This window comes from Carettochelys insculpta, chromosome 14 (assembly GCF_033958435.1).
Source record: "Carettochelys insculpta isolate YL-2023 chromosome 14, ASM3395843v1, whole genome shotgun sequence".
In the NCBI taxonomy this organism is placed as follows: domain Eukaryota; kingdom Metazoa; phylum Chordata; order Testudines; family Carettochelyidae; genus Carettochelys; species Carettochelys insculpta.
The window spans coordinates 2,608,105-2,636,084 of NC_134150.1; the positions used below are offsets into that span (position 1 = coordinate 2,608,105).

Here is a 27,980-nt window from a genome sequence, read left to right on the forward strand (position 1 = left end):
GGCTCCCCCTCCCTGGGCCTCGGTTTCTTTCTCAGTGGCGTGCAGGTGACAGCACTCGCCAGCTGCTGTCCATGAGGGGGGCCCATGCCCACAGGGAGAGGGCTGGGGCTGCCCAGGGCCCTGCAAGAGGTGGCTCGGGCTTGGGTAGGCCATGCACCCGATGAGGATGGCTGCAGTCCGCTCCCTCCTGGGCCAGACGGGTGCAGCCCGGGGCCTACCGGACCAGAACGACGTTGCTCTCTGGCCTGGTTCATACTCCTCTCACTGGCGGTCTCTGTGCTGCAGGGGGTGACGTGGGGTCGGCCAGGGGGATTGCATCGGAACGGCCACCCTGGGTCAGGCTGAAAGCCCATCGAGCCCCGTGTCCTGTCTGCCAAAGGTGGCCGGTGCCAAGTGGCCCAGGGGCTGTGCCTGGTGTGAGAACCTTCCACGCCATGGCTGTAAAACCGCTGCTGGTGGCTGGCATGGGTGACCCCTGGATGGCTGCGTGAGGGGGTGTGGAAGAGCCCAGGATCTCCAGGCAGAGGTGGGCGTCAGAGAGGGGGCCAGGGACCCCTCAAGATCCCAGCCAGGTGGTGGCAGAGCTGGGCATGGGACCCGTGTTCCCGCTAATTTTTTTCCCTCCATGTGCGGAATAAATGTCCTGTGCACCGAGGCCTGTGCGGACGTGCACCACCCCTAGAAATACGCTTCCGGCTGGGCGGCTCCCGAATCTCAGCTTACAGGGAGCGCCGAACAGGACCCAGGCATCCTGGTGCTCTCGCGCGTTCCCGGGCTCCTGACTCACCCCCTCCTCTCGTGCCAGCCGAGCAGCGCGCTGGGCTCTCCCAGCTGGGCTCCGGAGGCGTTTCCCAGCTCAGGCAGCTGATATCCCGGGAGCTTCCTGTCTGAATCACATGGCTGGAGCCAGTTTCCATGGAGAAGGCGAAGGGGGGTGGGCTCCCGGGGGCCGTTAAGACCTGACTGTTTTCCTTCTGTCCATGTGAGCGGAACAAAGGGAAGGCGAGCGGCCGGCCGCGCGCTCCCCGCGCGCTTGCTCTGCCCAGGCGCCGGACATGTGAGTGCCAGCGCGCGGAGGGGCGAGGGTGGCGGGCAGCTGGCTCGGTCAGGGCTGACAGGCCCCTCTGCCCGGGTGCTTCCTTCCCGCTGAGCTGTGGAGAATAGAGGGGGCTGAGGGCCAGCTGGCGCGTGGGGCGCGATCTCCGGCTCGCTTGGTGCCGTGGGTTTGGGCGCTGGCACGCGGAGCCAGCGGCCGCTCCCCATGCCAGGAACCCGCTGTGGTCCTGGGCAGCGCCATTTACAAGTCGTCCTGGGGGGGGGCGGCGGTCCCTGATCCCTTTCCGCTGCCTCGCCGTGGGGCAGGGCCCTCACCGCCGTGGTCAGGCCTGGCACTGGCTGAATGTACAGCTGCTGGCAGCTGTTCTCTCGTGCTGCCCACGGCTTGTTCCCTGCGGGCGCACGCCCGCAACAGCTGGGGCTGACCCCACGGCGGACAAAACCCTCCTTGTTCCGCCTGGGCCTTTGGGGCAGGATGGGTCCCCATCCTGGCAGGCGCTGGGAGCTCCCGGCGAAGTGGAGAGGAGGAGCGGGAGGCCAGGATTTCCCTCAGCCGCCCCTGCCGGCTCCCAGCTGAGCTGGGCTGCATTTCCAGCCAGGCCCAGCTGGTAGCTCCTGCATTCTTGGAGGGCGAAGTCACTGGCTGCGTGCGGTTCCCGGGGCTGGACCCCTTGGCTTGGGGGCTGGGGCCCGAAGGCAGGCGGGCCAGCGGGAGGGGAGGTGGGAGGCCACCCCCTGCCAGGGGCTCAATGGCTGCTTGTCCCACGCCGTGGCCGCCTGCGTGGCTGTGACGGGCCGGGGAATGCTCCTGGGATCGAAAGGACAAACCCTGCTTTGTAGTTGCTCCTGAGTGTCTCTGCCTGTCCGCCGGCGGGGGGACGGGGGGCCGAAATGGGGGGCTGGCTCCTGCTTCTCAGCTAGTCCCGTGGGGGGTGCCAGCTGGCGGGGAGCTGGCTGGTGCCCGGGGAATGAGTAGGCGGCTGGGTCAGGCCTGGGATGAGTTGCCAGCCTCCCGCTAGCCGGGGGCCAGTCGGGAAGGGCGTGGAACAAGGAGGCGTGCGGGGCTCTCACCCCACCCGCTGCCCAGCAGAGGCAGACATGGAGTGTTCTCGGGGGATAACCCCCACCCACTGCGCCGCTCGCCGAGGCCGGGGCCGTGTTTCCGGGCTGGGGATATACGAGCCTGGGGAGAAGCAGCGGGACGCAGGTTGTGCCCTTCTCCAGGCAGTGAACCCCGCTGGAAGGCTGCTCCCGGTTCGCTCCTGGCACCAGCCAGTTTATGGGAGCCCCGTGCAGGTCCATGGGCAGGAGCGAGTGCTCCCTTGTTGGGGGACGTGGCCGGCTCCCCCCGCAGAGCCTGTGGCCGGGTTTGGTTCGTGTTTCTCAGGCTGGGGGGCAGTCCGGGGCACGTGGCACTCTGCTTGCCGGGACCGCCCAGAGCCCGGGTATCCCGGCACCGCGCCGTGGGTGAGGCCGGTGCAGCGGGGAGGTGGAGTGGGGTGACTTCCTGGGAGAGCTGCCCCAGCAGGGGGGCAGGGATCGCCCTGCCTGGCCTGGCCTGGCCTGGCCCGTCCCACCCCGGTGGCAGCTCTGGTCTGCGTGAGTGGGGGGAGGCCTCCCGGCAGGGCTGAAACTTGTCCCCCGGGTGGTGGGGCGCTCTGCCCCTCTGGCAGGGGAGCAGGGCCTTGTTCCCATCCTGCTCCTCTGGGCGCCTGCTCCCAGCTGGGGCCCCGTGAGGCTGAGGGTGGGCCAGGAGCGCAGGGCTCTGCCGTGGCTGCTCGGGGGCACCCCACAAGCTGTTGGGGGGGGGGGCGGGGCAGAGCTGAGTTCATGTCACGCCTCCAGCAGGGCCTGGACTCCGCTCTCCCCCAGCAGCCTGGGCAGGGGCTGTTGGAGCTACATCGGTGGGTTTCTGTGGGCCCGGGAACAGGGAGGGGCTCCGGCGGTGCCTGGCCAGCCCTTCTCACTGGCCCCCTCCCTGGCCTCTCCCTCCGGGCTATTTATAGGGACTCTGTTTCCATCTGCTCTATTTCTGTACTGCCCGGGGAGAGGAAGTGACGGGGTGGAGGTGGGGGGCTGATCCCGTTTGCACCTCCCAGCCTCCCCTCCAGCTTGGCCTGCCCCCCAAGGGCTCAGTGCGAGTCCCGGGGGCGCCTGCCAGCTCCTGGAGTCATTGCTTGGTAGGGGTCTGACCCTGCACGCCCACGTGTCCTGGGGCACGGCTCAGGGCTGCTCCTCAGCTTTGGGGCAGGGGTTCTTTTCACGCTGAACTAGCCACGCCCGGCAGCCCCTAGTGTGGCTCAGCTCTGGGGTCTGGAGACTCCCTGTGCTGGGACAGCTTCTCTGCCTGTCCTGCATGTAATGGGGGGGTCCCCAGGCCCGGCCCCCACCCGCAGGCAGAGGTGACTCTCACTCAGCAGGAGAACAGGAGGTTATTAGGTGACGGGGACCCAGCACAGAACAGACTTGTCAGCACAGGGACCAGAAGCCGTCAGCGCCATCCAGCTTGGGGAGAGGGGCCCAGAGGGGTCCCCGAGCCGGGCCCTGGTCCCCTCCCTCCCTCCCCAGCCAGACCAGACCAGACCAGACCAGACTGCCCCACTCACCAGCCCAGCTCCAATTCCACCCAGTCAGGGCCCTCCTCCCGCCTCTGTCCTGTTTCCCGGGGAAGAAAGGGGTCACCTGGTAGCCTGGGTTACAAAGAGCCTGGAGCCCCCATTGTTTACATGGGAGACATCATCACACTGAAACGCCCCTCACCGCTATGCCCCAATGCTGGGCCTGGGGAAACTGAGGCACACACATGGCGTTACTCCAGGACAGTAGGAGACACATGGAAGCAGCTTAAGCAGTGGAACGAAATCCCTGCACACCACCCTACAGCAATAGGGCAGCAGTAGAAGCACCATTCTCCTGGGTTAACGGTTCACAATGGCCAGTCAGATCTGGGCTCGCAGCCCGGCCTCTAGCCCCAGCACTGGCAGAGGGTGAGCAGAGGCCAAAGTGGCAAAGCCCCCACAGCACTCCTGTCTGGTTGTGGAGGGGTGAACCTGACCAGGCAGCACTGGAAGGTCCCTCTAATGTTTTCCCACCCATGTGTGGAATAATTTTGTTACGTGCACCAAGGTGTCTGTGATGTGCACCACCTGTGGGCGTTCAGCTAATTGCGTGGGCAGCCCCTGAGTTCCTCCTGTGGGGCTCAGCTTGGCCTAGCCCCATTTAACGGGGCTTTTAGGGGAATGATTGTTTGCTGGGGGCTAACCAGACTGCAGGGACCGGCTCGCCTGGGTCCTGCAGTGCTGTGGGGAATCTACCTCCGGGGGGTGAAAGCTGCTCGGGAGCGGGAGAGAGCTGGAATCGAGCCCTGCCAAGAGAGAGCCAGCCACTTGGGCTGGAGTTCCAGGCCAGAGCTGTGTGGGGCTGAGGGGATGCAGAGGGAGATGGGGAAATCCCCCTCTGTGTGGGGAGTTAGACACTGGAGCGGTTAACCAGGGAGCTGGAGTCGCCGCTGCTGGGAGGGGCTCGGTTGTTTATGGGTGCTGGTGCGTCTGGCCATGAAACATGCGAATCCTCCTGGTTGTTCCCTTCCATGACGGCCTCGGGGAGAACAGGGAGCTGCCATTGCCCCCGGTGGGCTTGCAGCTCTGCATTGAGACAGTTGCTGTTGTCGGTTCGCAGGCTTCAGGCAGGCACCTGCAGGGGTCAGGAAGGGATTGGCTGGCTGGCTGCACGCTTGATCAGATGTTTTGGGGTGCATCTCGGTAGTGGTCTGTCCTGCACCTTCCCCAGGGGTCCTGCCAATGCTGTGGTCCTGGGAAGCCACAGGCTCTGCCCCTGTCCCCGTGGCCTGGGGTGCCCTAGAGTGCGTCCCATCTGCTCAATGTGCATAGCCAAGTACTCAGAAGCCAGAAAGTGCCAGTATTAAGGCTGCCTGAATACCCTTAACTCTGCCCCCTTGTGTACATGCATTGATCTGAGACTTCCCCTGGTTCTGTCACCGCCCTCCTTTCGAAACAGCTGGTGCTGACTGCCGCGAGGACCAGCTCCAAGGGAAGCCATCCTGGGCCAGAGCCACTGTTCGTACAAACAGGACCTAGCAGGACGTCCCTTTAAAAAGGCCTCCCTTCTCTCTGTCCCCTGCCCTCTCCCAAAGGCCGAATCCCCTGGAAACCTTTGTGCGCAGCCAGGGCCTGTCTGCCCTGCTGCTCTCAAGGGGGCTGTGAACTTCAGACACTTCCTTCTCCAGTTCCCCCGACCTGCCAACCACTGGTCCTGCTAGTCTTTTCCATCTGTGGGCGGAATAATTTTTCTGTGCACCAAGGCACGTGTGGATGGGCGCCGACTGCTACTGGGTGAGTGGCGGCTCTCTGAGTTCAGAGGCTCTTGGCTGTCCATGGGCCAGCTGGAGTGTGGCTGGGGTTGCTCTGGCAGATCCAGGTTGAGCAGGCCTCGTCCGGGGGCGAGAGTTCTCATTGGGCAGCCAGAAACTAAGGGCAAGCGTCATCTGTGCGAGCCCAGGTCCCGTGGCCGGCTGGGTGACGTCGAGTTTTTGTGCCTCAGTTTCCCTCTCTCTGCAGTGATCAGGATCCCTGAATGGGTCAGTGGGGCCAGGAATCAGTGGACGGGGTTGGGGGCTGGTGTTAGGGGCCGTCCAGCCCAGCTCTCGCACGAGGAACAGGAGTGTGCGAGGTCACCAGGCCCCCGGCTGTGCGAGTTGGGGATTCTCAGCAACCTGCCAGAATGGGATCGGGGAGCCCTGAGGCTAGCTGCCTGCCCGGCTGCAGCGGGGCCTCCGGCGGCACAGTGGCTCTGCCAGCGCCCATCGTCGAGCAGGAGCTTGCTGGCCCGTTGCCACGGTCAGACCGGAGCACGGCGCTGTCTTTCTGCCTTGCAGGCTGCAGCCGGGTGGGCCCCGGGCCACGGTGAGGGCCTGGCAGCGAGCGGGCCCCTCGGAGAGCTGGGAGGTGGTGCGGCAGGCGGGTGGCCGCTGGGGCTGGTTTGCGGAGCGCGTGGTTAGTGGCCTCGTTCGGGGCCGTGGGAGCAGCCCAGGCGTCTGCAGGGTCTGAGCAGCCAGCAGGGAGTGGCACAGCCGGGCTGCAGCTGGAATCCAGCTGACTCACTGGACAGGCTCCTGACGGTGAGGTCAGCCTGGAGCATTCTCCCACCCGGGAAAGGGGGAAGCCCTGGGCCCCGCAGGACGAGCCCGGACCTGGTCCCACGTGGGCAGACGCACCAGGCTCCTGCTCCAGGGAGTGGAACCCTTTGCCCGGGACCAGCTGCTGCAGGAGGTGGGGGTTCCTCCCCAGAGGTGCCCTGGCCCTGCCTGGGGAGGTCTGGGACCACCGGCCTTTCCCAGGACCAACTTCCTTGTTCCCTGAAGGTGGCGCTGCTGGCCGGCGGTCTTGCTCCGGCTCCTGCTCTGGGTGTTAACGAGGCACCCTGGGCTGCTGCTAGGCTGGGCTGCACCCTGGGCTGCTGGCTGTTTGCTCCAGTTGCTGCCTGCCCTGGGGTCTGGGGCCCTGCTGGTTGCAGGGAGGGGGTGCTGCTTCTAGGCGCCTAGTGGGGGCTGCGGGTTGCATGCCGAGCCCTGGTGCAGACGCTGGGGGCCCCTCTCCTGAGCAGAGCTAGAGGTGACGCCTGTGGGGTGCCAGTGCGTGGCTCTGGCTCAGGGTGTGCTGTGCCGTGGGGCAGCGGCTCCCCTTATGCATTGTCTCCCCTTTCTGTGCGCTAAACCCAGCAGGAAAGGAGCCGGCTGGGGGGAGAGGTGCGCCTGGGGTGAGGCTCTTCCTCTTGGGCCTGGAGCTGGGCGGGGGGTGAGGCCCAGGGGGATGTGCCCCAGCACCGTGCTGCCTGCACCTGGATGGGGGAGGAGGCAGGACTCAGCCACGGCTTTTGCACTGGAGGGGGAGGGCGTGCAGCTGACTCAGACTACAAGTCCCAGCGCCTCTTGAGCCAGAGCCGTTCCCGCAGTGCATGCTGGGAGCTGTAGTCCCCAGGGGCTGCCCCGCCCTGTTGGAGATGGGAGCTGCTTAGAGATCCCCCTACTTCAGGAAGAGACTCCCCGACTTGCCCCCTTCCTGCCCTAGGCAGAGGCCTCTCTGGGGGCACCGCCGGGGGAGTGGGGCCTGAGCTGCGTTGCAGGGCACAGCGCTCCCCTCTGGCTGGCGGGCAAACTCGACGGCCCTCGGGCCGTAAGGAGCAGGCGCCCGGACGCCTGGGTTCTGTCCCTGCCTCAGCCGTGCAAGGCGCTTCCCTCCTGTGCTGTTACTTGATGTCCGCTGAGCCAGCCCCTGCGTGGGCACAGCGAGGGGCACTAGCCACGCAAAGGGGTAAGCCAGGCACTGCGCGGGAGGAGAAGCAGCAGAGAGGTGCAGGGACCGGGCCCCGGCCACCCAGCGGGTCAGCGGCAGAGCTGGGAATACAGCACAGACCTCCTGAGGCCTAGGGCACTGCCCGGTTTGCTAGCCCACACTGTGCCTCAGTTTACCTCTCTGGAAAGTTGGCTGTAAAAACCCCTGTGGGGAGCTCCCTGGACGGGGTGGAGGTTTGGGTTTGCCTTAGCTTGAAACAGTGTGTGTCAAAAATACTAAGGCGTTTGGATGGTGTTTAGTTTGTGGGTACATTAATATTTACAACACATTTCCAGTGGTGTCGTCATGCGACTTGTACCGAAACAAAGCCGCAAAAACACTGTTTCCGTTAAAAAAAAAAAAAACAAACCCTGCCAACTGCGACTTATTTTTATTTTCCAGACATTTTCTGTAAAACCACCGAATCGAAAACCACTTTCCTGTACCTAACTTGTTTTGCATTTCTTTTCTTTTTTTTTTTTTACATAAAAATGTCTTTTAAGCTTTAAGGAAGAACAGCTTTAAGCTTTTCGGAACAACACGGTCCTTTTGATTTTGTACACAAGAATGACCCCCGCCGTCCTCCTTTCAGCTGGTCTAGCGATGTTTTGTTTGGGGTTTGCACTTGATTTTTAAGTTTTACACTTAATTAGAGGGTTGCCAGCCGTCCTGCCGTCAGAGGGGCATTAGCTGTTCATTCAGATGATTTTCTCTTGTTGTGCTGTTCGTTGTAAAATAAGAGACTTCTAAACAAGCTAACTTTTCAGTTTGGAGCATTAGGTATGACGGTTCTTAGGTAACACCCCCGTCGCCTCCGGGATTGGCATGTCTGCGTCCCGTCGGTATATTCCAAGCCCAAAAGCAAAGGCCGGGGCTGTACCAGGGTTCAGAAAACAGCTCGATACATCCATGGAGGTTCAATCCGTCAGTGGCTGTTAGCCAGGCCGGGCAGGAGCGGGGTTCCTGTCCTCTGTTTGCCAGAGGGAAGAAATGGGTGAGAGGGGATGACTCCCTGGTTTGGTCGTTCCCTCTGGGGCGCCTGGCACTGGCTGCGGTCGGCCGACAGGATGCTGGCCTGGATGGACCTTTGGCTGACCCAGTGTGGCCGTTCTTCTGTTCTCCTTTCCCCTGCGTGTGCGCTGGCTGTGGCTAGACGCCGGGCCCGGGAGGGGTGTCGCGCAGGTTGCTTCGTTAGTGGGTGAGGGAAGGAGCAAGGGTTGGGTGGCGGCTGGGGGAGAGGCAGTGTCCCCAGCTAGGGGTGGTGATCTTCTGCATCTTGGGGGGAGGTGCATTAACCCCTTGTCTCCCCCACCCCAGATCTGTGTTGCGCAGCTCCCCACTCAGACCCCGCTCCAGGCTGTCTCCTCTCCTCTGCCCTGGAAGCTCCCAGAACCCCGGCTGCTGCAGGACAGACCCTGCTGAGGGGCCCGGCTCCCTGCCCTCTCAGCCCCAGGGACCCCTGGTCCATGGCCCTGGCCCCCAGCCTGCCAGGTGCTGGCCAATGGAGCCCTGCCAAGGGCAGGTGTGGGGGCCGGATGCCCTTAGCAAGCCAGCCTGGCGGGCTCTGGCCCCGCGCTCCCTGCTATGCTTAGGAGCGTTTCACCAGTGACACAGACCCCGCAGCCCAGCGCATCGGGGACGCAGGCGTCCGGCCGCAAGCTTTGCTGCGCATGGGTGGATGCTGTAGGGCCCACCCTGGTCCCCAGGAGGCTTTTGGAATCGGACAGGGAGGTCTTGGGTGGGGGTGGGACGTGAAAGAGGGACTTTCCCAGCTGCCCTGGCGTGTGGTCTAGTCCCGTGGCCCGTTCTGGCCCTGCTCATGTGGTATGTGCCACGGGCAGGGTCTTTGAGGCCACACCTGAGCTCTGCGCTGCTGGCTTCCTGTCTGATCCCGGGCCAGTCCCTTGCGTCGGTGCCTTGCTTTGCCAGCCAGTGAAATGGGCTAGCATAGCCCTGCTGCGCCCCGGCCCCAGCGCTGGGGAAGAGGTGAGGAGACCCAGGGGGTTCGCCAGCACTGGGTAGAGCCCTGGCAGCGTTCACAGACTCCAGCTTCTCCGGCAGCGGGAGTGCGGGGCGCCGGGGTGGTGCCGGCGAGCAGGGAAGCGGCCCGCCCTGAGGTAGCCCTGCGCCGGGAGCTGGGCCGGTCTCGCCCGTTTCCCGTTCACACTCGGTGCCGCGGGCTCAGCGAGCTGCGGAGGGCTGGGGCAGCCCCGGTGCCCATCCCAGCTCTCTGCCGCGGCGGCAGCGTGGCTGGCGCTGGCGGAGGCGTGGGTTTGACTCACCGCTCTGGGAGCAGTAGGAACCGGGTGGTGATGTCAGGCCTCTGGCAGGGGAAGCGTGGGAGGAGCCTGGGCCCGGCTCAGCCGGCCGGGGAGCTTAGGCAGAGGAGCCGGCTGATGGTTTCAGCTCCGGAGAGAGAGGGGTCCAGCAGCTGCCACTCCCCGGCACTGTGGCACCAGAATGAACGGCAGATACAAAGGTACCGTGACCCCCATAGAACCCGCTCCAGCCCCGCCGATCCCGGCTTCCCCGCTGCAGGCTGCCCAGCCCGGCTGGGGGCATTACACCCCTCACCCTCTCTGGGGAGTGGCGGCCAGGCTTGGTGCCTCAGTTTCCCTGCCGTACCCCAGGTAGAGAGCTACATGGCCTCGCTGGGGCAGGGCGGCCTGCTTCGCAGTTTGCACGTCCTGGCGGGGCTGGGACGGGAGGGAGTCCAGACGCCGGCGGCTGTGTGGGGTGCCGGAGGGGCAGAGCGCGAGGGGTTTGGGCTTGTTTAGTTTACAGGAGAGAAGAGTGTGTGTGCGGGGGGGCGGGGGGGGATTTGATAGCAGCCTTCAGCTTCCTGAAGGGGGGCTCTAGAGGGGATGGGGAGAGGCTGTTCTCAGTGGTGTCAGACGGCAGAGCAAGGAGCCGTGGTCTGAAGTTACGGTAGGAGAGGAGCAGGTTGGATATTGGGAAACATCATTTCCCCGGGAGGGCAGTGCAGCACCGGAATGCGTTGCCTAGGGAGGGGGTGGATTCCCCATCCCTGGAGGCTTTTGAGTCCTGGCTGGGATGAGTTAGTGGGGGTTGATCCAGCTTTGGGCAGGGGGCTGGACGCGATGACCTCCTGAGATCCCCTCCAGCCCTGGGACTGCGTGAGTGAGGCTGGAGGGAGGCTGCTGCTGTGGCCGGCAAGCTGTGACATAGGGGTGTGGGTCGGACCCCCCAGGCTGGGCAAGGGGCCCAGCAGCTCACTGCCAGAGGGCCCCACTCCTGCCAGGTCTGCGCTCTCGCCGGCTGCCGAGTGTCCTGCCCCCGGGGCCGCGCTCCCACCAGCTCAGCTGATGAGCAGCGTTCCCACAGGGGGAGCCTGGCCCCCCGGTGGGGATGGTTGTTGGGGCTGATGCCCCAGGGTGGGGCGGGGGCATTTCCTGGGCAGGCTCCTGCGGCTGGCAGGGCTCAGGAACGTGCCGGGAGCCGGGAGCCGGGCTGGGTTCACACCAGCCCAGGGCTGCAGCCAGGCTGAGGGCAGCTGGTCAGGTGCCCTGCAGTGGCCTCTTGGTAACATCGTCTCCTGGCAGCTGGGCACATGGGGGTGCGGGAGTGAGTCTGTCTCCGTGGGCGCGAGGGACCCATGTGTCTGTCTGTCTGTCCTTCCATTGGCCGGGTGCCCACAGGGGTCTGTCTCCCCTGCAGGGGCGCGTCTGTCTGTCTGTCTGTCTGTCTCTCCATTGGCAGGGTACCCGTTGTCTGTCTCCCCTGGAGGGGCGCGTCTGTCTGTCTGTCTCTCCATTGGCAGGCTGCCCGCAGGTGTTTGTCTGTCCTCCCATTGGCAGGATGCCTGCAGCTGTCTGTATCCACTGGAGGGGCGCCTCTGTCTGTCTGTCTCTCCCTCCATTGGCAGGCTGCCCGCGGGCCTCTGTCTCCCCTGGCGGGGGCTCGCTGTGTGTGCGCTGGCCGAGGGATAGCTCTGGCTCTCAGCTGTGCCCGCTGGGGGTGGTGGGGAGCTCACAGGCGCAGGCTGGCTGCTGCCGGGCAGGAGGCAGTCCTGTGGGGGGCATAGCCAGGAGCTAGTGGCACCCCCAGGCCGGCGTGGTCCCCCGGTGTGCGTGTGTGCGTGCGGCTGGCGCTGCCTTTCCCCGGGGAACCCACCGGCTGAGCAGATGCAAACAACCAGCATCACCGTGGCAACTGTGGGCATCCGCCAGCGCTGAGCAACAGAGCCCGTTTCCGTGGCAATCTGGAAACCGGCTGCCTCCCTCGCCCCCGGGGGCAGCCCTGGGGGTCTGGGCCCCCGCAGCTGCCCCCTCAGCCCTCCTTGGGTGCCAGGCTGCCCGCAGGCTGTCCCGGCTGTGGGTCCCGGAGGCGGGGGCCTGGGCTGCTTTGGGAGGAGAGCAGAGGATGGGAGTCCGGCGTGGGACGGGCTCGGCCTGGGGGAGTCCCTGTTGGCTAAGGAGAGCGGGGAGCCCCCTCCCGGCCTGGCGTGCCCCTTGGCGCTGCCCCGGGGACGCATAAACAGACACTTCCAGCAATTGTTCAGCTCCGGCGCTCCTTCCTGCCGCCCCCCACCGGCCGTGCCGAGTGACCGGCCCGCCCCTGTGCCGACAGGAAGGTGGGGGCCGCCCACCCTGCCTGCTCCCGCCCACCCCAGGGAGCCGGCCGCCTGCTTGCTGCCAGGGAGGGGACGTGCCAGCCCGCGAGCCTGTGCCGCCGGTGTCCTGGGGCCCTGTGCCCAGCTGGATGGCAGGGGCTGTCCTGCAGCGCCTTGCTGGGGAGTGGTGGCAGAGACCCGCTGGGGCAGGAGCCAGGGGGAAGCCTGGAGGTGGGGCAGGCAGAGCGCTCCTGCCAGACGGCCCTGGCTGGTGCACTGGCTGCGGGGTGGGCTCTGTCGCACCCCTGCCCAGGCAGACAGTCGGAAGTCCCTGGGACCTGTCCCTCCTGGCTGTCAGCATCGCTGGCTGCTCAGCCCCACGCTGGCCGGGGTGTATTGCTCAGAGCTCGGGCTGCTCCGGCTCCCTGCGGGCTGCTGGCCGAGCCCGGCGTGTGAAGGGGCAGCAGCGGGGCTCTTTGGGCCCAGCGTGAAGGGCGGCGGGGAGGGGTGCCGGCAGGAGCTCTGGGAATAGTGCCAAGGGGGTGTGCTGCTAGCTGGGGGCTGTGAGGGTGCATCACCCGGAGGTGCGGGGCCTGGCTGGGGTTCATGCCCCTCTGGAGCAGCTGAGGCTAGCGAGACAGGCCCGGAGCCAGCCTGCTCCCCTGGGGCCAGCTACCCATCCAGCCGGGGAGCTCCCTCCCAGCACGGCAGGCCAGCATCAGCAGTGTGGCAAGGACAGGGCAGGGGCCGATCTGGGGCCCCCGGTTGCTCTGAGCATTCCCATGGGAGCAGCAAAGCCCCACGCGGAGAGCTGCAGCGGCCCCCGCCCTGGGAGCAGAAACCAGCCAGGACTGCCCCAGCGGGTTGTGCGTCCCGCCCTGGGAGCTGGGAGGTGCAGGGGATTCAGCATTCCTCCCGGCCTAGTCATCCCCGGAGCACCGGGCGGCTGCATCGGCCTGGGGTGTGCTCCGGGCAGGGAGGAAGGGACCAGAGGGGCCGTTGGCTGAAGGGTCAAGGGGGGCCAGCGGTGGGCGCCCGCTGCTGGGGCTGGGGAAAGGAGGCGTCCGGAGAGCTCTGTGCTGGGCCCCTTCAGGGCAGCTGCGGTGCCCCCGAGCCACCAGCGGTGATGTGTGTTTCCGACGGCTCTCGCTGCCGGGGCAGGGAATTGTGAGCTCACGAGCGTGTGCGGCGGCCGCCCCGGTGCTGGGTTTGTGACCTCGCCCCACGAGCGTGTGGCCGCGCGGCGCCTCGAGGGGGAGTCGAGGCAGAGACCCCCCCAGCCAGTGGGGCAGGAGGCAGAGGGAGAAGCCTGGTTGTGGGGCAGGCAGAGCAGCCCCTGGGGGTGCTGCAGCTCACCCCCGCAGCGTCCGCATAAGCCTAAGCTGCTGGGTGCCCAGTGATGCCTGCTCCCTGCCTGTGCCTCTGGGCCCAGGGGGCGTGACAGCTGGCTCCCCCGGGCCCTGGGAGCCGCTGAGGGAGACCCTCTGGTGCTGCGGCCGGTGTCTTCCCTGCCAGGCGCTCGGTCGGGCCCCCCTCCCTGGCAGGAGCTGTCACCGCCTGGCTCAGCAATGCCAGGAATGCAGCCGTGGCTGCCGCGAGAGGAGAGGAGAGGCCCCCCAGCTGGGCACACACCTGGGGGGGGAGCTCAGGGCTTGGGCTGCCCCACAGGGGCACCCACCAGGAAGGCCTGAGCTGGGGGTCACTCTCTGCCCAGGCTGTGCCTGGTACGCCTGGCATCGAATGGTCCCCGGGCCCCGTGCTCTGACCGGCCCAGCCAGGAAGGCCTGAGCTGGGGGTCACTCTCTGCCCAGGCTGTGCCTGGTACGCCTGGCATCGAATGGTCCCCGGGCCCCGTGCTCTGACCGGCCCAGCCAGGAAGGGAGGTGCATGGGGCTGGCAGCCTGGACGTCCTCAGTGTGGGTCTCCTCTTCAGGGGCACTGAGAGAGGCTCTGGCCCCCCGCCCCTTGTGGGGCATCTGCAGTCACGCGTCCTGCCCGGGCACAATCCCGCCTCAGCCCTACCGCGAGGGGCTGGCGCCCAGGCACTTCCTGGGGAAGCCCACCCCTCGGGCTCCAAGCCCTTCTCCCACCAGGCAACCGGGCCGGGCCTGGCAGCAGGGCACGCGCTCGGCTTGCAGCATGGTGGGGTGCTTGGTGCCGGGGTTTGTCAGAGGCGCGGTCAGAGCAGACATCTGCGAGGGAGCTGGTTCGGAGCTGGGGGAACCAGGTTGGCGGGGAGGAGAAGAATCACGTCTGGTCTCAGCCGAGATTCCCTCCAACTTTTTTTTTCCATCCATGTGCTGAATAAATTTTATGACGTGCCCGGCGCACGTGTGATGCATACCACCCACAGAAACACGCTGCTCATCAGCTGGCCAGCGTGTGACTGTCTCCTGGGCAGCCGCCCTCTGACACCTGGCCCCAGGCACGCTGCTGGGGAGGAGGCGTGAAGCGTAGGATGGGGGTCCCCGGTGCGGGGCTGTCCCCATCTGCCCCGCTGAGCAGCCGCAGAGGGGGCGAGGCTGATGCCCGTCAAGCCCGTGGCACTCTGCTGGCTTGGCAGCGCTGTGGCTTTGGCTGCTGTGTCCGTACCTGCTCTGGCTTGGCCGGCTGCCGGCTTGGCAGAGCCGCGTGGGAGCGCCGGGCAGGCTGGCTGTGAGCTGGGCGCCCCGTGGCGAGGGGCAGCAGCCGCTTCCGTGGGTTGTGACAGACGGAGGTGTCTCATTGGAGGCTTTGGGGATCCCCGTCCGGCCTCCTCAGTGCCAAGCTCCCAGGGACGGTGCCAGCCCCAGTGAGCCGTAGCGTTGCCTGCGAGCTGCTTAGGCATGTTCGTGTTGCCCGCTGGCGCCAGAGCGTGCAGGCCGTGTGTCTAGGGTGGGGGGTGAGGTGGGAGCAGGGAACCGGCCCAGCCCTCTGGGGCACCTCTCCAGACGCCGGGGGGTTATTCCTGGCGGGCGGGACATGGGGCAGGGTGGGGCGGGGCAGAGCTGGGGGCGTTGCGTGCTGGGGCTTTCCTGGCTGCGGTGCGAGTGCCCGGTGGCGGGCGAGGGGCGGTACGTGGCACGGCCGGGGTGGTGAGGAACGGCGGAGTGATTGGCGTGATAAGCCGCAGGCCCAGCGCCCCATCGGGCGGGGCTTTTGTGGGCATCCTGGCAGCGTGGCCCAGGCAGCTGGCGAGGGTGCAGGCTGGGGGGGGCGTGCTGCGGTCTGGGTGCTGGCAGCAGGGATGGGGGGGAGCGGAGAGGGGACCCCTCTCCTCTGGGCGCTGGCAGGCCGGGCTGATACGAAAGTGGAAGGAGCTGGGGGTGGGCGGAGGCCGCAGCCACATGGCAGAGCTGTTCGGGGGCCCAGCCGCTTGGGCAGCAGCTGGGGCAGGCGCCAGTGGCGGGCGGGCACCTGGCCGGAGCTCTCGACACTGTGCATAGCTTGGCCCAGGCCCTGCTCCCTCGCCTAGGGCCGGAGCTCGCGCTGGGAAGGGCTCTGGTTCCCTGGGCTGCCCGGCGCCCCTGGCTTCGGCACAGGGCTGGGCGGGTGAGACTGGGCCGGCTCTGGGCACAGGCAGGGGCATCGCTCTGGGCGCATGGAGAGGGACCGGCTGGAGGAGCAGGTGGTGAATCCCTGCCCCAAGAGCTGAGCCAGGCTCCGGGGAGAGGGGCGGGTGTGGAGCCAGCCCCGGCAGGGCCCTGTTACCTGAGCGGATTACAGCCCCCCCGCCCCGACTCTGGGGATTACAGCTCCTCCTTAACAAGCTTAACTGGGCCCAGAGCGTTGGCCTGGAGACAGGAGGCGGCTGGTGCTGTGGAGAAGAATGGGCCAGGCTGAGCGTCAGGGCCCCATCCTGCCCAGCTCTGCTCTCGGGGCTGTGCTCTCCCCTGCGGGGTCAACCTGGCTAGCCCTGGGGGGCGGGCTGGGTCTGGGAGGCGCTGCTGGGGTACCGGAGGGCCCTGGGGGGCGGGCTGGGTCTGGGAGGCGCTGCTGGGGTACCGGAGGGCCCTGGGGGGCGGGCTGGGTCTGGGAGGCGCTGCTGGGGTACCGGAGGGCCCTGGGGGGCGGGCTGGGTCTGGGAGGCGCTGCTGGGGTACCGGAGGGCCCTGGGGGGCGGGCTGGGTCTGGGAGGCGCTGCTGGGGTACCGGAGGGCCCTTGGGGGTGGGCTGGGCCCGGCAGTGCCAGTGCTGATGTGGGGCACCCCAGGGCTGGGGGGCGCTGAGAGCTCCCTGTCCAGGCAGCCCTGGTATCGCTGTCTTCTGGTGCCGCTGTCTGCGCTGTGGTGTGAGGCTCAGAGCACCCCACTGGCAGTGGGGGCCAGGAGTACCATGGACCCACGCCGATGCCAGGCAAGTCCCCCGGCACTGCCGCGTTGAGGTCTGGGTGCCTTTCCCTGGCCGCTGCTCGAGGGCAGAATCGTAGGTAGCTGCGCCCCCCTATGCCTGCACCCCAGCTGCTCGCCCCCCCCCAGCCGACAGGACTGGGGAGGGGCAGAGACACGGCGTAAGCCAATTACAGAGCCGGGCCTGGCACACTGATCCTTGGGCACATTATCCCTGCCCCAGCTGTCCGCTGCTTGGAGCCGGGGCCTGCCCTGGGCGGCTGTGTGAGCAGACAGGCACCTGGGAGAGGGAGCCGCTGCCCTCCTGGAGGAGACCTGGCAGCTCCCCCCAGCTCCCCTTCCGGCCCCTGTCATGGGTGTGCTGGCCAGACACCCCCCTCATGGAGTCGTTTGGCCGGGGGCGAGGCCGGCCAGCAGGAATCTTAGCGGGATTGGGCTCAGCCGCGGCTGGGCTGTGCCTCAGGACATGTCTTCTCCTGGTGGCTTCTGTCTCCGGCTCCTTGCGGGCCCACCGCCAGCGTGGTGAGCGAGCTGCTGTCCCGGCACTGCCTGCAGCAGGTGCCGCCCAGCCCGGGGGTGAGGGGTCCCCCTGGGGCCTGGGTCTCTGGCAGGGGTGAGCATGGTGACAGGTCTCCCGCACGCTCCCTGGGCGTGTACAGGATGACTAACAGGTGAGCAAGACAGGAGAAGTCCTTCTTCTGGTCTGCTCTGCTCTGACCAGGCTTTCATTGGCGTCTGGGGCCCAGTTCTGGGCTGCTCACTTCAGGGAAGATGTGGAGAAGGTCCAGAGAAGAGCAACAAGAATGATGAAAGGTCTCGAGAACGTGAGCGAGGAGGGCAGACTGAAAGAACTGGGCTTGTTGAGTTCAGAACAGAGAAGACCAAGAGGGGACAAGATAGTGATTCTCAAGTACCTAAAAGAGGGTTACAAGGAGGAGAGAGAAAAATTGTTCTCCTGGGCCTCTGAGGACAGGACAAGGAGCGAAGGGCTTAAACTGCAGTCAAGGAGGTTTAAGTTGGACATTAGGAAAAACTTCCTAACTGTCGGGGTGGTCAAACACTAGACTAAATTGCCTGGGGAGGTTGTGGAATCTCCATCGCTGGAGATATTTCAGAGCAGGTTAGACAGACACCGGGCAGGATGCTGGCTGATGGTGCTTGGTGTTGTCATGAGGGCCGGGGGCTGGACTCAACCTCTCGAGGTCCCTTCCGGTGCTCATGTCCTGTAAGTCTAGGATGAGGCGGCCCACAGTTCCTGTGGGTGGCCACAGCAGGAGGGCCCTGCTGGGGTGACTGGTGAGCTCTCCCCCAGGCAGCTGGTGTGCGGCCCAGGGGCAGACAGGCAGGGTTGGCATGCGAGACCGGGGCTCTGGCTCCAACTTTATGGAGGCGACTGAGCGGCCATGACAGACGGGAGACTCTTGGGCTGGCCTGCACCCAAAGACAGTCAGGCGAACGGTGTGGGAGGTGTCCGGGGGCTGGCAGAGGGAGCGGTGACGGGTGTGCTAAGGGGAGCTGGGGGTTTGGGTGTTCGCGGGTGGAGCCGTCGTCTGCTGTTAGCTGCCCACCCTACGCCCCAGCATGCGACGCTGTACAGGGCTTTAAGTGATGGCAGAGAATTGGTTCCCTGGTGTCGGACCGGTGGGTCTCAGCCCCGTGCTCAGGGGCTGATCCCCGCCTCTGGAGCAGGCCAGGTTGGCAGAGACGGGGGTCAGGGGAGCGCGGGGGAACCAGCTGAACCAGAGCAGCAGCTTTCCAGCATCTTCCATTTGTGAACTTGAAACAATGGGCAGTGGGGGGGGGCCCTTCGGATCTGTGGTCCCCAGGGGCTGTGTTGGGGGGTGAGGACCCTTAGGGTCTGTGCTCCCAGGGCTGTAGTGCCCGGCGTGAAAACTGCTGCCCTGACGTATGTACCTCGCGGACTCTCTGCGTCCTGAGCTTTTTGCCTGCATATGTGCGGCTGCCGGTGGCTTGGGCAGGTCGGGGCGAGGTCCTGTGATGCGCAGGGCTCAGCCTGGATGCGCCCGCCGGACCCGTCTGGCTCCGCTCACAGTGCGTCCGTTGCTCACGCTGCGAGCGAGCGCCCAGCACCGGCCAGACCCAGCTCGGGCTGCCCGCAGAGCCTGTCAGCCGGGGCGAGCAGCGCTGGGCTTGAGCTGCGAGCCGCGGAGAGTGTGGACCGGTACACTGTGCCAGTAGGACGTGGCTGCGGCAGCGGCTGGGGGAACTGGGCCCTTCAAATTGCTGCCACAGTCCCCGGGCTCCTGGGCACGGCAGCCGTGAAGGGCAGAGTCCTCAGCCCCACCAGTTCGGTCCCAGGCCCTGCGGCTTCCAGGACCCTGGCAGCCACTAAGTCCCAGCACGCCCTTTCCCCCTGCCCCGAGGGACACCAGAAGCAGCTGCTTCACCCAGGGGAAACTGAGTCATGGTGCAGTCAGGGACAGACAGGAGGCCTGGAGCAGGGTCCGGCGGTCTGCCCACAGCTCTTCCTGGAGGCGGCTCCCTGAGGAATACGGGGCTCGAGGGGCAGCCAGCCTGGGTGGGTCAGTGTGGGGAACGGTGGCCTCCCCCCGGCAGCCCTTCGGGCTGGGGAGCCAGCTGCCTCACGCCCTTTCCTTCCACGGAGCCGAGCTGCTGCTGGGCCTGCGCCGGCAGCGTAGGCCAGGGACTTTCCAGCAGGCGCTGCAGTCCTGGGGCTTCCTTCCTGGCGCTGGAGGAGGGGGCCTTGGCAGGTTGCGGGGGCTCAGAGCTGGCCGTGCTGCCTTGGGCTGTGCCATATCCCAGCCGAGCACCCCCAAAATGCTCCTGTGTCTGCCCCCGCGCTGCCCTGGGCCTCCCCAGCAGCCCGGCTGAGTGCAGCTGTAATAGCGGAGGCTTTTCCTGGCACAGCGGAGCGGGCCACATCGCGGCGAACAGGGCTACGCACAGCCCCAGCCTGGGGCCTCTGCTACGGGGCACCAAACCCGTCGTGCGCACGGCACTTCCATCACCGCGCCGGCCAGCAAGGAGTCACACCGGCAATTCCCCTGCTCCCTCCAGCTTCTCCTGTGCCCCCACCAGGCCCCTCCTTCCACGGAGGAGAGGTGATGAAAACCCATCTCACCTCATCCACACAGGTCCTTCCAGTCCCAAATCCCCTGGGCTGTGTGTTTCTCGGCTCTCGCCCAGAAGAGCGCGCTGGGCCCGTCCGCGCGGCTCTGACCTGTGCTAATGAGCATCTAGACTAGGGCGAGAGGGAAGCTGGGGAAGCGATGGACTTACATCCGTCAGTCACACAGCTCTGGGTGCAGGTTGCAGCAGAGGTGGAGCCGGCTGCTCTCTTCCAAGTCCCTGCAGCACATCCTCGGTCAGGACGGGTCAGCGATCCTTCCGGGCCCAGCTCCTAGCGGAGATGCTCCGGAAGCGATGAGCTGGACTGAAGATAAAGACGGAGGAACCTGAGGGTCCTCTTATCGCCTTGCCCATGCGGTGGGATTTCCACTGTCCCCCCCGTGTGGAAGCGCCTCTGAGACACACGAGCGGGTCGCCCGACCGCGTACTTTCCGGGCAAACTGCCATTGCCTGTCTGCTGGGCTGGGAGGTGGCTGGGAATGTGCTACGGCCCTTTCTGTGTCTAGCGTGGCTCTACTGGCTGGGAACCTCTCAGCCCTGGCTGCCGCGCCTCCTGTCGTGCTCACCCAGAAACTAGAAGTTTCAACTACCAGCCCCGAGCCAAGGCTTACACCGCCCCAAATAAAAGTGATACACCCTCGTACGCAGCTTCGACAGATACGGCGACTCACCGGCTTTCCTTAGGCACCTCCCTTGACCCGCTTGGCACAAGGCTTGGTGCAGACGTAGCACAGCAGGTGCAACAGTCTTTTTGTGTTCATCTTAAAATCCAGTAAGGTCACAGTACCCCCCGACCCCGGAGGGCAGAGGCACCGGGGATCTGCCCGGTCCAAGTGGGGGGCAGCCAGCCCCCTTCCCCGCCTTGGGGAGCAGGGTTCTCTGCGAGCTCCATTGCCAGCTGCGTGGGAGCCGAGGGCCACGGGCGTCCCCTGCAGGGAAGGGCTCTGAGTCCCTGGGGAGGGGCTGTGGGGCACTGGAGCAGTGTCTCACGGAAGGAGGGGGCTGGTCGGCTGATGCACGTGTGGTGTCAGGCTGTGCCGGGCAGGGCTCCTGGGCTCCGGAAGGCCTGGTGTTTCCTGTTGTCTTGGGCTGTTGGCTCAGCTGGCCCCAAGGTCTGTCCTTCCCGGCACTGGCAGGGGAGTGGTCCCCATCTCAGGCCTGGCTGGCATGGGGCCCCCTGCCTGCCACATGCTCTGCCAGTGCCAGGCTTGCTCAAGGGAGTATAGGTGGCTGGGATGTGCGGAGGTGTAGGGCCAGCCAGGAGCTGTGCTGGATCCCAGAGCCATGTGGCGCACTGTGCCGGGCCTAGCGGCACCCTGCGCCAGCCCCAGACTGGCACCTGGCCCCCTTGCTGTGGGTGAGAGGTTGGAGCTCTGCTACTGGCATGCGGTGCTGCTCTGGGATGGGCTCGCTCACACCCTAGCCACGGTGCAGAGGAGGGACCGAGCCGAGAGCTGCTGGGACCAGCCGTTGGTGTTGGGAGAGCGGGCTGGAGCCCACCTGTCCTCACCGTGTCGTCTCCTTCCCCCGCAGGGAGGCCTTCCAGATCACTCTCCACCATGTCGCTCTCCGTCCGGCCCCAGCGGCGCACCCTCGCTGTCCGGATCAATAGGAGCCAGTCCTTTGCCGGCGTGAACTCCACCCAGGACAAGGGCTTCAGGTAGGGCGGGGTTCCCTGCCTGGCAGGGCTTTAATGGCACCTGGCCCTGGGGATCTGGCATCGGCTGGTGTGAGACCAGGGCTGAGGATCGGGCTCCTAGGCCCCTGCTGAGGCGAGGAGTCACACCGGCCCTGCCTGGGCTGTCGGTGGAGACGTTCCCAGAGCCCGTCTGGTGTGGCCTGTGGGGGGATCGGGCACTCGCCGACCGGCTGGGCCGTACTCTGGCTGGGGGCCGGATCCCCCTGCAGCTCAGTTCTGCCTCTGGGGGGATGGTGGGTTGATGGGGCATCCAGCAGCCCTTCGGACAGGCGCTATCTGCGGGGGGTCCTCCTCTGCCCCAGCCCTCCCCCTCCCAGTGGGCAGGCTGCTTTGGCCAAGCGGCTGCTCCCCAGAGGCAGCTGCAGGGGATGGGTGCTCAGGGTCCCTCTTTCAGCCGTGCTGGGGGGTCCTGGAGCGGGCAACGGTCTGCCTGGATCCAGCGTTGGGAGCTCCCTGGAGGCTGACCCGTCCCAGATGCCCCCAGCCCCACCCGGCAGTGAGGAGGGAATCGTCCCTGTGCTGCTGAGTGTGGCGTGGAACCCAGGAGTCCAGGTGCCCAGCTCCCACCTCCAGGCCGTCCGGGAGGGCCCTGTGTCCCATTAGGCAGGGAGGTCCCTGGGGACCGTGCTAGGAGCGCCCCAGCCCATGCAGCAGCCAGGCAGCCAGCGTGAGCAGTGCTTCAGAAAGGGGGGCTCGGCTGTCCGGGGGCCGAGGGCACAGGGTGGCCGGGGGCTGTCCTGAGACAAGCCCTGCTTTGGTTTGTAGGAGATGGTGGGGTTTGTGCGCACAGCTCCTGCTCCCGGGCAGGGCAGGGCAGGGCAGGGCAGAGCTCAGGGTCCGCATCTCCCCTTCCCATGAGTGGGGGAGCAGAGCTCTGCCTGAGCAGCCTGGCCAGGGCGCTGAGCAGCACCTCCTGGCCCCCACTGGTGCGATCCAGGACCCCCATTGCTCTTTGGGGGACGCGCGGCCTGGCCTGAGGAGGTTCCTCTGGTGGGAGTAGCTGCCTGGGGCGTGGGCTGCCCCCGGTCGCGCAGAGCCCAGGGCTGATGCTCATCAGGGCGGAGTTGAGGTGGGTGTATCTCGGGGATTATTAACTGGCCTAGAGCAGACCGGGAACATGCCCCTGCGGCCTTTCTCCAGCAGCTCTGCTGCGGCTGGCCGGGGCGGGGCAGGGGGCTGGTGCAGACGTGGGTTTCCCAGGCACGGCTGTGAGAACCAAACCTGGGCCAGTTGCCCAGAACTGGGCCTCTTGCAGCCCAGACTGGGCTTTCCACCTCTCTAAGGCACCGAACCAGTCAGCCAGAGCCCTCAGGCTCCCCGGCATTCCCCCTGCCCGCACCAGTCCCCCCTGGCACCGATAAGGGGTTATGAAAACCGATCTCGGCAAATCCACACGGGTTCGCCCAGCCCCAAAGGGACCGGCCGCATGCCCAGGGCAGTGCCTGTTTAGCTCTTACCCCAGACAGCACGCTGGGCCCGTCCTTGAGCGTGTAAGGTCGAAAGGCTTGTCAATGGACAGACAGACACAGAGCAGCGTGAGAGGGAAGGTTGTTAAAGTGGTTAAATTGCATCCATGAGCCATAAGTCGCTTGATGCGGCTGCGGCAGTGTTTGGAGGAGCATCCTTTGCCAGCCAGGTCCCGCAGTCCACTGGGGCTCAGTTCATAGCAGGGCTGTCCTGGCCAGCTGCAGCCTGGAGACTGCAGGGAAAAGGATGAGTCTCAGCGTCCTCTTTTATACTCTTGCCCACGTGGAGGGAAATTGCTGCTCGGGATCGCGTTTGCAGCGGAGACTCAAGTGCCCGTGTCCTTTTCGGGGCGTCCTGCCATTGGCAGACTTCCAGCTGACGCAGCTCAGCTGAATCCCTGAGACGTGGGTTGGAGTCCGATGAGGCCTTTTCTCCGCTCGGTCCCTCTCCCCCAGCTCGGAGCTGCTCTCACGAAGCCAAGCCCAGAGCCGGTTTTGGAACTGCCCCTACACACATGCCACAGACATACCCGCAGCATCAGCCGACTCAGCAAATCGCCAGCTTTCTTTAGACACCTCCCTGGCCCCCTGGCGGGAGGTTTGGTGCAAACCTAGCCCAGTGGTGGCCATAACGGTTCCCAGGTTCGTTTTACAAACCCTGTAATGTCACAGGGGCGTCAAAGGGGGCCGCAAGCCACAGCTGCTGTTCCCGTGTCCCGGCTGAGCAGGGACCCTCCGTCCCCCAGCCCTGGCGCGGCGAGGACGGGGTCCCACCCAGCCCTGCAGGCGTGAGACAGCGACGGGTGCCGGCCCCTCGGGTCCGGGCGCTCAGCCAGCCTCTCTGTGCCTCCGCCCCGCAGGAACCTGCCCCCCTTCAGCCCCCCGACGGTGTCCAGGAAGCCTGGCTCCCGGGTGAGGAGGATGTTCTCCATGTCCCACAAGTCCCCGCTGTCGAAGGCGCCACAGCCCGACCGGCTGGACGAGGTGTACGAGGCGCTCAAGAAGGGCCTGACGTGAGTGAGCGGTGCCCGGGGGCGGCCAGGGCCGGCGAGCTCCTGGCAGGACCTGGAGGAGCCGGTCGCCCTGCGCGGGGACCAGGCGGCTGGCACTGCGCGTGGAGGGGGCTGGGCACTGGGCAAGGCCATGAGATGCATGTGAGCCAGGGCAGGGAAGCTGGCTCCTGGGTCCACTTGCATTTCGGCATCCCTGCGAGTCAATGGCCCCTCGGGGCTCCCCGGCCCTGCCGGCCTGGCCCATCGCCGCCAGACCCTGCGGCCGTCCCGCGGTGCTGGCAGGGGCGAGCGGGGAGGGGCGGGTGCCGGGAGTGACTGGCCGGGGCGGGGTGCTGCCAGCCTTCCGCGCCCCCAGTGCAGCTGTGCTCTGCTGGCTGCGCTCATCCCAGCGGGGGCTGACGGTGCTCTTGCCGCAGAGGCTACCTGGAGGTGCACCAGCTGGAACTGGAGAAGCTCAGCACCCAGATCCGTGAGTCCAAGAGGAATTCCCGCCTGGTGAGTGTGGGCGGCGCCCGGCTCGGGGCGTTGCCCTGGCCCCCGTCCCCCTGCCTGGCTCCTGGGGCAGCACCCCCAACAGCCCTGCTCCCACAAGGGCGGCCGGGCCGAGACTGGCCCAGTGCGTGCACGACGACCGCGCTGGCTGGGGCCGGGGTGGTCTCCCCCGAGCCTGGGGACCCGCGCGGGTGTGGGCAGCCTGGCGTGCGGGTGTTCCCACGCCTCCCCCCCGCCGAGGTTTCGCACCCAGCCGGGGTGGGCGCTGGACTGGTGGAAGGGGGGTGCCAGGCAGGGGCACAGGGCCTGTCTCCGACCTGCCTCTCACTCCGTTCCTCTCCTCTCCTCTCCTCTAGGGCTTTCTCTATGACCTCGATAAGGTAAGGGCCGGCGTTGTGGGGAGCCGGGGGGTTAATGGGGGCCCCCCGGTGGAGCTCCCCTGCAAGCCCTGGCCTCGTCCTCCCTCTGCTCCCGGCTGCCCCTCCCCAGGGGCTTAAGGGGCTCGGGGCAGCGAGGGGTGGCCAGCAGAGGCCGGAGGGGGCTGCATGTGGGCAGGGGGGTGGGTGCCCTGGTGACGCCCGCAGGCCCTAGGAGACAGGCTGCTTCGCCGCGAGCTAGCAGCTGCCTGCCGACCCCAAGCAGCCAGGAGGGAGCTGGGTCCCGCCCTGCCCCCAGACAGGCACGGGACAGCCGGGGCTGTGGGGGCCCGGGCGGGCGGTGTCTGACCCCTCTCCTGCTCCCTTCCAGCAAGTCAAGTCCATCGAGCGGTTCCTGCGCAGGCTGGAGTTCCACGCCAGCAAGGTGCGAGGCGGTGCCAGCGGCTGGGGCTCCCCTCGTGCTGTGGGGCTCTGGGGGCGCAGGGGTGGGGGGCCGACTTTCCCCCCATACGTATTTCAGGGCTGGTCAAAACTGGGATTACCCTGAGTGAGGCACAGCCCCCTCAGTGCTGCCCTGGGCTCCCCCTGCCCCCCAGTGCTGGCCGGGGCTTCCCCTGCCCCCGAGTGCTGCCCCGAGCTTCCCCTGCCCCCGAGTGCTGCCCGGGGCTCCCCCTGCCCCCCAGTGCTGCCTGGGGCTCCCCACCACCCTCCCAGTGCTGGCCGGGGCTTCCCCTGCCCCCGAGTGCTGCCCCGAGCTTCCCCTGCCCCCGAGTGCTGCCCGGGGCTCCCCCTGTCCCCCAGTGCTGCCCGGGGCTCCCCCTGTCCTCCAGTGCTGCCCTGGGCTCCCCCTGTCCCCTGAGTGCTGCCCTGGGCTCCCCACCACCTTCCCAGTGGTGCCCGGGGCTCCCCCTGTCCCCCAGTGCTGCCTTGGGCTCCCCACCACCTTCCCAGTGGTGCCCGGGGCTCCCCACCACCTTCCCAGTGGTGCCCGGGGCTCCCCCTGCCCCCCAGTGCTGCCCCGGGCTCCCCGACTCCCCGCCATTGCTGCCGGGGCGGGGTAGGTGTGTGGCCCGTGCAGGACGGGGGGCAGCGGGCCGGCCCCTGGGGTGCGGAGCAGGGAGGAGGGGACCCTGCCCGGCCCAGCCCAGCCCGGCCCCTCACCTGGTGCCGTGGCTCTGCTGCAGATTGACGAGCTCTACGAGGCCTATTGCGTCCAGCGGCGCCTGCGCGACGGGGCCCACAACATGGTCAGAGCCTACACGGCCGCCTGCCCCACCAGCCGCGAGGCGCGCGACAGCCTGGCCGAGGCCAGCAAGGGCTACAAGGAGTACACTGAGGTGGGGGGCTGGCGGGGGCAGGGCAGGGCAGTGGGGGGCTGGTGGGGGCAGGGTGATGGCTAATGGGGACAGGGCAGTGGGGGGTGGCGGGGGTGGGGCAGGGGGCTGCTGGGGGCGGGGCAGTGGGGGGCCAGTGGGGGCAGGGTGATGGCTAATGGGGGCAGGGCAGTGGGGAGCGGGTGGGGGTGGGGCAGTGGGGGGCCAACGGGGCAGTGTGATGGCTAACGGGGACAGGGCAGTGGGTGCTGGCAGGGCAGGGTGCTGGGAGGCTGGCGGGGGTGGGGCAGTGGGGGTTGGCGGGGCAGGTGCTGGGGGGCTGGCGGGGGCAGGGCAGTGGGGGCTGGCGGGGCAGGTGCTGGGGGGCTGGCGGGGGCGGGGCAGTGGGGGCTGGCAGGGCAGGTGCTGGGGGGCTGGCGGGGGCGGGGCAGTGGGGGTTGGCGGGGCAGGGTGCTGGGGGGCTGGCGGGGGCGGGGCAGTGGGGGCTGACGGGGCAGGTGCTGGGAGGCTGGCGGGGGCGGGGCAGTGGGGGTTGGCGGGGCAGGTGCTGGGAGGCTGGCGGGGGCGGGGCAGTGGGGGTTGGCGGGGCAGGGTGCTGGGGGGCTGGCGGGGGCGGGGCAGTGGGGGTTGGCGGGGCAGGGTGCTGGGGGGCTGGCGGGGGCGGGGCAGTGGGGGCTGACGGGGCAGGTGCTGGGAGGCTGGCGGGGGCGGGGCAGTGGGGGTTGGCGGGGCAGGGTGCTGGGGGGCTGGCGGGGGCGGGGCAGTGGGGGCTGGCAGGGCAGGTGCTGGGGGGCTGGCGGGGGCGGGGCAGTGGGGGCTGACGGGGCAGGTGCTGGGGGGCTGGCGGGGGCGGGGCAGTGGGGGTTGGTGGGGCAGGGTGCTGGGGGGCCGGCAGGGGCGGGGCAGTGGGGGTTGGCGGGGCAGGGTGCTGGGGGGCCGGCAGGGGCGGGGCAGTGGGGGCTGGCGGTAGCTGACAGACACTCTCCTGGCTCGCCCCAGAACATGTGCCTGCTGGAGAGCGAGCTCGAGAGCCAGCTGGGCGAGTTCCATGTCAAGATGAAAGGTAACGACTCCCAGCGCCTGCCCCCCAACCCCAGCGCCTGCCTCCCGCGCCTGCCCCCCAACCCCAGCACCTGCCCCCAGTGCCTGCCCCCCAACCCCAGCGCCTGCCTCCCAACCCCAGCGCCTGCCTCCCGCGCCTGCCCCCAGACCCCAGCGCCTGCCCCCCAACCCCAAAACCTGCCCCCAGTGCCTGCCCCCAGACCCCAGCGCCTCCCCCCGGCGCCTGCCCCCAGCGCCCAGAGCCTGCCCCCAGCGCCTGCCCCCAAACCCCAGCGCCTGCCCCCAAACCCCAGCGCCTCCCCCCAGCACCTGCCCCTCAGCCCTGCCTACACCCCCCTGGGGCTCCCTGTGCCCTCGGCCGGCTGCCCCGTGTGGGGCTCTGCCTGCTCCGCCCTGGTCTGCTGGCCCTGGGCCCTGCGTCCTGCCCAGGCGTGTGGCTCAGCAGGGGGCAGGGCCGGGAGGGTCGCCTGGACCTCAGCTCTCCTTCCCGCTCCTCTTGCAGGGCTGGCCGGGTTTGCCAGGCTCTGTGCCGGGGACCAGTACGAGGTACGTGGGCGTTGGGACTGCAGCCGTCGGCCGGCGAGTGGGTGGAAGGGCAGTGCAGCGTCATTGACCAGGGGAGGGAAGGGGCACATGCTGTGGGGCCCAGGGATGGGCGGGCAGGTGCTGTGGGGAGCCGTGGGGTCCAGGGACCAGCTGGTGCCTGCTGCAGGCAGCAGTGGGGCCGGGGATCAGCCTGCCCTGCAGGGAGCCGTGGGGCTGGAGCCATCCCCGGTGCGCCCCGGCTGAGCCCGCTCCTTTCTCCGCAGATTGGCATGAAGTACGGGCGGCAGCGGTGGAAGCTGAAGGGGCGCATCGAGGTGAACGGGAAGCAGGTGTGGGACAGCGAGGAGATGGTCTTCCAGCCCCTGGTCACCGAGTTCCTCTCCATCAAGGTACAGGAGCCGGGCGCCCCCAGTCAGCGCCTGCCGCCGGCACATCCGCCCCACTCGCCCACCCTGCCCCATGGCCACACCCAGCGGGTCCCTCTCCGGAGCGGGGTGGCTGAGCGGCAGGGCACTGAGATCTGGCCCTGAGCACACCACCCCCAAAACGGGTGACCCCCCCAGGCCAGGGCCC

The 27,980-nt window shown here is 67.4% G+C and overlaps 1 protein-coding gene across 5 annotated transcripts in view; it reads left to right on the plus strand.

Moving 5' to 3' along the window:
* Window positions 1-27,980, plus strand: part of RIPOR1 (RHO family interacting cell polarization regulator 1) — a 56,930-nt gene that overhangs the window by 18,060 nt on the left and 10,890 nt on the right. For 2 of the 5 annotated variants that reach the window (XM_075009141.1, XM_075009146.1), the window contains exons 1-10: window positions 9,747-9,885; window positions 20,952-21,078; window positions 23,444-23,596; window positions 24,013-24,091; window positions 24,445-24,468; window positions 24,836-24,889; window positions 25,650-25,802; window positions 26,799-26,862; window positions 27,364-27,407; window positions 27,671-27,796. In XM_075009141.1, coding sequence (XP_074865242.1) covers window positions 9,867-9,885; window positions 20,952-21,078; window positions 23,444-23,596; window positions 24,013-24,091; window positions 24,445-24,468; window positions 24,836-24,889; window positions 25,650-25,802; window positions 26,799-26,862; window positions 27,364-27,407; window positions 27,671-27,796 — 843 coding nt within the window. In that variant the 5' untranslated portion in view covers window positions 9,747-9,866. Of the gene's footprint in view, window positions 1-896; window positions 1,058-9,746; window positions 9,886-20,951; window positions 21,079-23,443; window positions 23,597-24,012; window positions 24,092-24,444; window positions 24,469-24,835; window positions 24,890-25,649; window positions 25,803-26,798; window positions 26,863-27,363; window positions 27,408-27,670; window positions 27,797-27,980 lie in introns of those variants that run through there. The other 3 variants (XM_075009143.1, XM_075009144.1, XM_075009142.1) reach the window with 2 other exon arrangements.